Raw genomic sequence first — 10,373 nt, 5'->3', positions numbered from 1 at the left:
CCAGAACCAAAAAATAGAATGAATAAGGTGTCACTGACAGAGGAGAGGACTGCAACGACAAGCCACAGCCTGAAGAGTCAACAACGGCCAGTAGCGGCTAGACTGAGTATAACAGGCAACTTCCCAACACTCCGCAAGCCGATACAAAATCCCAACAACATCAACAACGTCCCCGTGAAGGAACCATTCACATATAAAAACAGTCGGGCGTTCATTCAAGATGAGCAGATCCTCTTCAGAACAGCTTTTGATATTTATCAAGTATCTTGGCGGCAAGATTATTCCGCAAACACAGCTCACAAAAAGCCTATAATCCTCATTTCTCGACCTCAAATTCCTATCTATGCCACAAAGTTCCTTCACAGGGACTTTGTGAGTGCAATACCTCTGCATTGTACATACTAGAGGAAAGCACCTTGCGGTGCGGATGCTGCGCTCTTGAACCACAAAAGTAATTCTTAGAGGGCGACTCTCATTTCCTACCTCTAGAACATGGAACTCGACTTCTCCATACAACCCACTAACTTCACGGATTTAAGTGCTTCTACGGGATCTCGAACAATTTTTTCAATTTCACCACCAGTCTCCACTCCTCCGTAGTAAGATCATCCTGCACACATTCCAAAAAAACTCTTCAGAACTCTGACTCGAATCCGCAGCTCATATTTACACAACATATGCTCTCCTCGTAACCACTAAAAAGGCCACCAGTGCAAAACGAGTATAGATGATGCCGAACGCTCCAATGTGCAAGAGCGTGCGTGCCAAATATAGCCCCCATTCGGTTGCTATTTTCCGCAGCTGATTCCCCGAACAAGAGCTGGGCAAGAATAACCAATCCTACACTCGTTAATGCTGTACATGCCACAAGCCTTTATTCTCAACGATCAGGTTGGGGTCTATACTAACCCGATAATTCTCCTTGAGAAGATCAATTGATCGCCGGGTTATGCGACTAACAAGCTCGTCTTCCAAGTCGAAATGACGACCAAACATCCTTGCATTCTCCTCGGCATTGGTGCCAACAATCTGTACAGCCACTCAACGAACTCAGACTCAACTTGATGCACTACCCATCCAATCATGCACACTTTCCCTCGGCCGCTGTTTTCATAGTTATTATAACAAGCTCGCAAGCAACTCATTTACTTGAGGCACCACACACAAACAAGGAGAAAAGCAAGAAAGGAAGAAAGAATACAGGAACGCAATTTCCACTCCTATCTACAGAGCCTGAAAACAATCCGCATGAGCTTTTTTTACAGTTGCCCCACTTACCTTCATTGCAACCGTCTGGCCCTTCTTCGCAGTATCCACAACCTTGTGATTGATTTCCATGGAGGCAATCTTGCCAATGTCAATGCCATCCCTTGAAGGAATACAAAGGGGAGTTCCGACCTGCACACAATGTGTCCATACAATGAGAAGGCGCACACACCGCGACAAAGGCGATCAAGGACGCAGAATCCTATAATCTGCAGCCTTGGAAAATCAATCCTGCCAAAAGGGGGTTTGGCGCATGGTCTACGCGTCCGCACTTACCTTGGCAACACCCTCCAGTATATCAACTCCAACCACAATTGGATCTTTCTTATTGAAGACGCACTGAGGCAAGATTTTCATCACACAAGGAAACACAGCTTCCTCCGACGCTTCCTTTCGCTTCTCTTCCTTCACAGAATTCATGTATGCTGTGAACTGGTCAAAAAGATGGTATATAATATCAGCCGTAAAAATCCGGACGCCCACCTCTTCTGCCAACTCTTTGGCCTCCGCAGTTACCTGCAACATCGCGTCGCAATACGGGAACTCAGTCGAAATTATGGCGGCTGGGACAAGATTGAAGACCATACAAAACGTGGGTATGAATGATACGCTCACATGCGATATCACAACAAGTCAGTTACGTGTCCAGGCAAGATTGATGTTACGCAGGCTTCACGTTGCAGCCAAACCATAGCTTTATGACGAGCCTTCGAAACAGCCCTACCAATAACTGAAACCACCGTAACTACACAAGCTGAGCCATACCTTCACATCAAAAGCCAAAATTGTCGCAAATTCCTTGCGCTTTCTTTCCAACATGACGCTAGCACGCATAACATCTTTTTTGTGCACCGGACCAATACTGATGCCACTGACGGGAATCTTGACAGCCGGGCTCTTCAAGAACTCCAGTAGGGCCTCCAATGATCCAAGTGTAGAGGCTTGCACGCATACACCCTCACCACTTTTGTCAATCCTGCTCATCACATTCCTCATATCTTGCATTGCTTCATCCTTCATATCCTCAACATCATCCTCAGGACCCACAACATACAGTTGGGTACCAGCAATCGCATGCTCCAACCCCTGAAATAAAGATATCCCATGTGAGCGGAACAAACTGTAACTCAAATAAACCACTCGCTACGTCCAAACTTAGGCTTCATAAAACAGAAGTTGCGATGTGGTCTGCGTCCAGCGGCATTCACATGAATACTGCTTCAGGATATGTACAAGGTACAACCGCTGTGATCCTAAAGTACACTGGTTTCTCTCTGGAGGAAACAACCTGCCCCAACTCACTCACGTGCCACCACTGTACACACTAAAAACCATGCTTACCTGTGCTGTAATCTTGATACCCTGGGCTGCCTTCAACTCTTTGTGATGTTGGTATGTTCCCTGCGCCACGCATCAAGTAAGCAAATACGCTGACAAACGCATCGTATGTAAACCAAAGAATATAGACTATTCAATGCCTGCCTGAGTTATCACATCCTAACATATCGATTTATAAATCGACCATATCCAAACACCCGCAAACCCCACCCACCAACTCATCCTGATAGCTAGAGCTAACGAGACACCGCTGAATACAAACATCGTATCCCATTTGAAGCCCGTTACAACTAGCAATCGCGTCTAACCTTCATAAAAGAGCCACTAAAAAGGAGAGACAAATTCTAACCTTCACACGAAGCTCTTTCATGGGATGTGGAGTCAACAGCGCTCGGATATTTGTTACAATAGGGCCCTGAACACACCAGACAGCAAACCAAACCACATCAGAGGCTGCTTAGGTCGCATCAACTATACCGTAACAAAAACCACAAATCTTCATGAGCCACCCCACACAAATGACTCACAAGAAAAAGATTGCTGAATACGCACGATTTTGAGTCGAGACACGACTCAGATGTTTACAAAGCATGCAAAAATGAATAAATAAATGAATAAACAAAAATAAAAACCCATCTCCAGTAAAACCAGGCATTTAAAAACGGCGATAGGTAAACGAACCTGCATGCCGCAGACAACTATTTGATCGCCTTCATGCAGTACACCATTCACCAACACCACATCGATAGTTGTCCCCAATCCCTCAACCACCTTCACCTCCAAAACTGTTGCCTGCATACGACATCAACCACCCGGATTAATAAGAAATACGCAGCCAGGAAACTGGCTACACGTCTGAGTGACATGTAGTAACCGTATCACATGGCTACCTCTGGCCACGCTGTCAAGCGTATTGCAGCAAACATGTGCCCAGACACATGTGACCATCGGAAATCATTAACGACAATGATTTTCAAGAAATGAGATACCCCAGAGAAAGTACATAATTGAAAATGAATACTTGCAACAAAGCGATAGAAACCATGCCGATTGAACTTAGTTCCTGGCCCACCAACAGCCACGTCTGGAAAACAATATCTGCAGCGGTAGGAAGTATTCGTGTTCTTGCACCTACAACTCGTACATATACTTTAGAACTTCACTCACCTGTACTTCGCTGATGTACATCAACTTCTCCTCCATCAACTTCTGCGTCAGCTGGACTAACAGCATCAAAATATCTGGGACACCCTCCCCACTGCCACACAACAAAGTTAAATTTAAGACGAGCCTCGGAACTTGAGAAAGCTGGTTGTCGATTACTTTAACATGTCCAGAAATTCAAAAACTACAACAACAATGCACACCAGGCAGGAACTGCACAACATTTTAAACAATGAATTCGTAGCCCATGGTTACAAAAGATCCACCTTATTGCAGAGGTAGGGATGATGCTGATGAATTTCCGGAGTTCTTTATTCTTGTAGTACAGCTCAGAATTCAATCCCTGCTCCTTCAGTTGCGTGATGACCTAAACAGACATGCATTCAAAAGTCGGTGACATTCCTTCACGACAGCAGAAATTGTGTTGCCCTTCGAATCTTTGGTCCAAACAGAAGCCACCACCAGGGGCCACTAGAAGGAGCCTCGATACAATCACTCTTCCTTCCCAAGCGTATCAACGCATCAATATCACATAATCGTCACTCCTAGCGATCAGGCATCCTAAAACGCTGGAATACGAGGACTACAATCAACCTCACGAACTTCTGATACATTCGATACTCACTTCTAGCTCTCCAATCGACCAGACGAGCCTCACTCATCGAACAAAACCAAAATCAAAACCAAAACCTAGTGAAGTAACTGTCACTGCTATATATTTAACTTACAAATGCCACACGTTGTTCGAATTCTCCAATCACATCCTTGGATTGCAACTTCAACGCATTCCTAATAGGTGCATTGGGGCAACTCTTCCACCCATATAATCTGTCCACCTGTTCGCGACAACAACCACCAAATTAATTCGTTGTTCTCCAACCACCTGACCAGATTACCAAAAAAGCAACATCGGTAGCAAAGTGAACGGCAGAACTTGATCCCTGACCCCATATAGGATCTTGTACGACGAACTAACAATAGTGGACACCCAATGACATGGAGAAAGGTGGGTGACTACTCAAACAATATTACACAACACCAAATCTTACCTTGTTCAAGGCGACCACGAAAGGGGTATGTCGTGATTTGAGAAGATTGAGCGACTCAATGGTTTGTGGCTCCAACCCGTGCATGATATCAATGACCAGAATGGCTATATCACAGAGACTGGAACCCCGGGCCCTTAGATTGGTAAAAGACTCGTGGCCTGGTGTATCTATAACAAGAAGACCAGGAACCCTCAGTTTAGCATCCGATTTGAGCTCTTTTGTTCTCTCCCTAATGTTCTCCATCGGGAAATATGTAGCTCCTATCTGTTGTGTAATACCACCAGCTTCTCCCTCTTGCACGTTTGTTCGTCGAATACAATCCAGCAGCTTCGTCTTGCCTGCACGAAATCACAACAAAACTCCATCATTTCATCGTGCGCCTGGTCATGATAAATGCACATCCTACACTACAACAGCAAATAAGAAACTACACTTGGGCATGTAATTCGGAAGCCTGTCAACTTTGAAAACTTGGAAGCCAATACTCATAGAAACCAAAACACCGGGAGAAGCACGCGAACATAACATTATGCAGCGTACTGCTCGTTCGTTGTAAAAATAATAATAAACCAAAAAAGGATGTGCCTGTTGAGACTAATCAGGTCGCCCATTCCGAACCTGTATCAACGTGGCCCAAGATACAGCATATTGGTGACCTTAGATCCTCTGCGCTTCTCTTCTTCAGAGCTTCTACCCTTCGCGCCTCTCTTCTCACCTTCGCCTGCTGGCGTTTCTTCACGTCCACATCGTCCTCACTGTCTTCATCGTCATCATCCTCCTCCTCGTCCTCCTCACTATCAACAACCTTCGCCTGTGACTTCGAAGGAGGTGCAGGTTTCTTCTTTGGAGAAGAGGGCTTGGTAGCAGCTGCAGGGGCACTTGGAGGAGGGACTGTAACCTGTCCAGCTTTTACTGGCCCGTCGTCAGCTTCTTCTTCAGCAAATGCACTCTTTATTGCAGGAAGATTAACCTCCTCAGTCCAGCTCTTGGCATCCCATTCCTCTTCTTCGTCCTCTTCCACCTGAACAAGTGTCAAAACCCTAGTCAATGCCAGCCAAAAGCACGTATGATGACTGAGGCCAGGAGCCAAAAAACACCCACTTCCACCTCATCTTCGCACTACAGATATCCAACGTCAGCAGCACATCACACAGCTACGCCAGAAATAAGTTGAGTATACAAAAACCCTCGCTCTTCATAAGCAAACCTATCTCCCTGAATCCCTCTACAAAAGACAAAAGAGGAATTTACAAGCAAGTCAATGCACCACGTAAACGAGTAGAACCTCCACTTATTGACAATAAATTACACCAGACCACCCCACCTCCATTGGAGCTGCTGGTTCAGGTTCCGGAACTGGCTCCGGCTCAGGCTCAGGCTCTGGCTCCGGCTCCGGCTCCGGCTCCACCTCCGGTTCTGGTTCCTGCACTGCTGGCTCTGCCATCTCACCCTCTGCCGGAACAGCACTGGTTTGACCAGCTGGCTTGCGCTTTTTCTTTGTTTCATACTTGGGTTTCCTAGGAGCAGGTGCCTCTTCCCCTGTGGGGCTGTCCTGATCTGCTACAATCCCAAACTGCTCACGCATGATAGCCAATCGTCGAGCCTCCTCCTTTTTCTTCCCAGTCAACAATTTGCCGTCTTTCTTCTTCTGGAGCAGCTTTTCTTTCTCGCGCTCTTTACGCCTTCGCTTCGCTTCTTCCTTCTGCCTCTCCAACTCCTCCAGCCTCCGCTGCTCTTCCTCCTCCTTCCGACGCTTTTCTTCTTCCTCTGAGAGATGTCAAAATTACAACAATCCTCACCTTTCAGAATCTACAAAAAAAAACTGCACTTGGACTTCACCATTACACCTCAATATTCAACTCTGAAATCTTCGCATGTCGTCTTACGGAACGGTCTGCAAATGCACATGCTATCTTCAAGCCCAGGCTTACAGCCACATTAAAAACACTGGGATCCGAAACCGCCTCCAAGTCACATATGCATCTGCCAGCAACCATTCATACCTTGAAGCCTCTTCTCTTCAGCCTCTTTCATCCGGGCCAGCCGCTCTTGCATCTCTCGCACATGTTTTGGTACCTTCTTGTCAGCAGCCTTGCTCTTAGCTTCATCTGCTTTTGCTGTAGCTTTCTTCTCCTCAACTGCTACTTCCTCTGCAGGTTTATCAACTGTAGTGCAAAATGGTTAACACCAATAACCAACTGATGTCCCCGTCCTTGGACCACGCATGGAACCAATCTTGAAAGTGGAATGAACACATTAAAAAAGAGAACAAACAAACAAACCACGCACACGAAAGTTCAAAAACAAAAAGTAAAGCCTGTAGGTCCTCAAACTACCTGCTCCACCCTTTGCAGCCTTTTCCTTCTCTTTCTTTTTCTTCTTCTTTTTCGCAGCTGCCGATTCTACCACCTCTTCCGCTTCAGGAGGAGCACCTCCAGCAGCTGTCGGTTCGTCCTCTGCAAGTGGCGCAGATGATTCAGGAGGAGCAGGCGCAGCAGCCTCCGGGACAGACACAGCAGGGGGTGCAGGTTTGCTTGGGCCTTCCAATTCCGCAAGAATAGCATCAAGATCTTCTTCTTCTTGAACGGTTCGTCCGCTCTTTTTCCCCTTCTTCTTCTGTTTGCCCTTGGGTTCTGCAGGAACCGTGGCTGGTGCTGGTACTGGTGCTGCAGCTGCATCGAAAGAAGGACCATCAAAAAGTTAAATTAAATTAAAATCAACAGCATCCCAGACTTTGCAGGTCAAGGATGTATATCGCGAACTCATGATGTCAGTAGACGAATTGCTCGGCCGTGAGCACCATCTATTAACCGGTGATCCAATCCAGACACGTGCATTGAATTCACAGAAGCTTAAGGCACCATGAGCCAAAACGGAAGCGTGGAACTTAAGGACTAATCCAACATCCGATTCGTTCTACTAATCTCCTAGAATCGGGATAGCTGGCCGGAACTCACGCACAGCAAGACAATAGTGATCGCAATATGACTCGGTCCCATGAGCAAGCAATTACCTTCGGTTATCGTGTGTCCTCCCAGCTCTTCAATTAGACCATCGATGTCCTCGTCATCTTTCGAGGCCTTCTTGTCCTTCTTCCCTTTCTTCCCTTTCTTCTTGCCAGCAAACATGAGGGTCTCCTCTTCCCCGCCTTCGTCCTTCTCTGCTTCATCAACAGCGGATACGACCGGGCTGCCCGAGGCATTTTCACCATCGGACATGTCGTCCAGCATATTAAAAGCCGCTTTCTTTGCTCCTCCCTTCTTGCTGCTCTTCTTAGCAGCAGACGAATCAATAGCGGCTTGGACTTCCACTTCATCTTCCGCTCCAGGATCTAGAACAGGATAATCATCATCCATGGAGGCCTTCTTGTCCTTCTTCCCTTTCTTCCCTTTCTTCTTGCCAGCAAACGTGATAGTCTCCTCTTCCTCGGCTTCGTCCACATCAGGAACGACTGGGCTCACTGAAGCCACTTCACCATCGGAAGCATCTTCATCCAACATACTAAACCCCCCTTTCTTCGCTCCTCCCTTCTTCTTATTCCTCTTAGCAGACGACAGATCGGCAGCTTCTTCAACTTCTTCAGCTTTGGCTTCTGCTTCCAGATCGAGAATGGGATAATCATCATCCATAGAGGCCTTCTTGTCCTTCTTCCCTTTCTTCCCTTTCTTCTTGCCAGCAAACGTGATAGTCTCCTCTTCCTCGGCTTCGTCCACAGCAGGAACGACTGGGCTCGCTGAAGCAACTTCGTCGTCGGACATGTCCTCGTCTAATAAACTAAACCCCCCTTTCATTGCTCCCCCCTTCTTCTTGTTCTTCGTCTTGGCGGCAGGAATATCCATGGCTTCTTCAACTACAGCTTCGGCTTCGGGATCGAGAATGGGATAATCATCATCCATAGAGGCTTTCTTGTCTTTCTTCCCCTTCTTCCCTTTCTTCCTGCCCGCAAACATTACAGAATCCTCTTCACCCGCTTCATCTTTTTCTACTTCCGCTGGGTTCACCGAAGCAGCTTCACTATCAGACACTTCCTCATCCAACACACTAAATCCCCCTTTCTTTGTTCCGCCTTTCTTCTTGTTCTTCTTCTTAGCAGCCGATGGATCCATGGCTTCGTCAGCTTCAGCACTTCCCACAGAAGGTGCTGCGCCATCTATTGCATCGAAGTCGTCATCCTCATCGAATCGACCACCCTTCTTCCCCTTCTTCTTCTGCTGCTTTCTGTGATATATATACACGAGTCAAACAAAGGCGATTTTCAGATTATGCCTTGAAGTGGCAGAAAGGCCATTCCCAACCCAACTCCCTGCTTATGGTCGAGCCACTGGCACGAACCACCCAAAGAAAGCCGCATTCTGAACCCTAAAGCGAACTAGAATTGAGCAAAATGATCGCCAATTGAAGGCAAATCAACATCAGTTTCATGCAAAAGCTACTCGTCCACGTCAGGCTCCACGATGTCGACGCTATTTGCGAGACTCGTCGAAGAATCCATATATTGAAACTAGCAACCGCAGACTCAAAGAGCTTGTCGTGCTACTTTTGTGCTGTCCGGACGACTATTAGGACACACCAAAATCCGAGAACGAGCACAGGTCCACAGACAAGGCACCACCAATTTGCTTCACGAGACCCTCTACGCCCTGGAATCCACATGTAGTGCCATTCGACCGTGCAATGGGTGCGTATCGGCGTATAACCAGGCACCTCCGCAAACCCATTGCCGGCTGTCACATCGAACAACGAAAACATCGCGTGGTGAGGAACCCCGTCTCGTTGAGCAAACCCAGATGAATAATGCGGGGATCCCACCTCCAACCAATTTCTCTCGCAGAAAAAACAATTAGGAACCCTCCAGATTCAGGCAATCCTGGAAACGAACCTGTTCTGAGCTGCTCCGTTGACGCGGGAATCGTCCTCCAGCTCCTTGTCGATGGCCCGAGAGCCCGATTTCCCAGCACGCGACATGGCCGACCTCGTATGCAAATCAGACCAAGCTGAAAAGAGAGCGCAAAGCGCACCTGCCTCACACAATCATAACATGCGGAAAACACAAAAGGAAAGAACGGGAAATAGGGAACCCGGCGCCAGGCACTGCAGCCAGATCCGTGACGCGCAAGGGAAAGGAAGGAAGGGAGTCGGTGCAGGGAGGCCAATTGGGCCTAAGCTTGAGAACTAACTAACTAACTAGGCTCCAGTGCCGAGAGCAGCAGCAGGAAGGAGGAGGATCAAACCTAGAGCCAGGGAAGACAGATCTCCAAACCCTAAAAAATGGTTTTGAGCAACCATCTGATTCCTCTCAAAAAGCGAAAGGCGCAGGCCAACATACTTTTCTCATCTAGGGCCCCCTCCCGCTTTCCGCGCCGCGGAGGCGGATGTGGATGTGGATGTCGACGTCTCCCCTCCCCTCCCTCATCCATCCACAGGGTGCCCCTCATTCATCCATCCATCTGTCCACCATCATCCCCTTTCCTGTTTGTTGTGTGTAAATGTTTCTTATTTTTCTACTTTTTTCTTTCTCTTTTGTTTCAGTTCACGTTTAGTCATTGCTTTATTAGA

At 47.2% G+C, this 10,373-nt stretch overlaps 1 protein-coding gene across 1 annotated transcript; it reads right to left on the bottom strand.

Annotated features, from left to right (window-relative positions):
• Positions 1-210: 210 nt before the first annotated feature.
• On the bottom strand, positions 211-10,013 carry LOC112280811 (uncharacterized). Its single transcript, XM_024516663.3, has 18 exons — positions 9,697-10,013; positions 7,831-9,035; positions 7,154-7,489; positions 6,821-6,982; positions 6,142-6,584; positions 5,436-5,838; positions 4,818-5,155; positions 4,497-4,604; positions 4,035-4,135; positions 3,772-3,862; positions 3,286-3,396; positions 2,954-3,019; positions 2,608-2,667; positions 2,032-2,352; positions 1,543-1,782; positions 1,279-1,398; positions 910-1,029; positions 211-610 (listed from the first exon to the last, which is right to left on the bottom strand). Exons 1-18 carry the CDS (start codon positions 9,780-9,782, stop codon positions 545-547), a joined length of 4,377 nt encoding a protein of 1,458 aa, XP_024372431.1. The 5' UTR covers positions 9,783-10,013; the 3' UTR covers positions 211-544.
• Between the last annotated feature and the right edge of the window lie 360 nt (positions 10,014-10,373).

The sequence above is a fragment of the Physcomitrium patens genome, chromosome 4, assembly GCF_059467195.1.
Source record: "Physcomitrium patens ecotype Gransden chromosome 4, ASM5946719v1, whole genome shotgun sequence".
Taxonomy (NCBI): domain Eukaryota; kingdom Viridiplantae; phylum Streptophyta; class Bryopsida; order Funariales; family Funariaceae; genus Physcomitrium; species Physcomitrium patens.
Note: the sequence above shows the minus strand (reverse complement) of the source record. Positions and strands in the feature narration are given on the sequence as shown.

Excerpts from the sequence above, each read along its gene's own strand:
- LOC112280811 (XM_024516663.3), bottom strand. The coding sequence starts at position 9,782 with ATGTCGCGTGCTGGGAAATCGGGCTCTCGGGCCATCGACAAGGAGCTG. Across the intron at positions 1,030-1,278 it reads GCCAGACGGTTGCAATGAAG|ATTGTTGGCACCAATGCCGA; the intron begins GTAAGTGGGGCA and ends GTGGCTGTACAG. Across the intron at positions 611-909 it reads TTCTCAAGGAGAATTATCGG|GATGATCTTACTACGGAGGA; the intron begins GTTAGTATAGAC and ends GAATGTGTGCAG.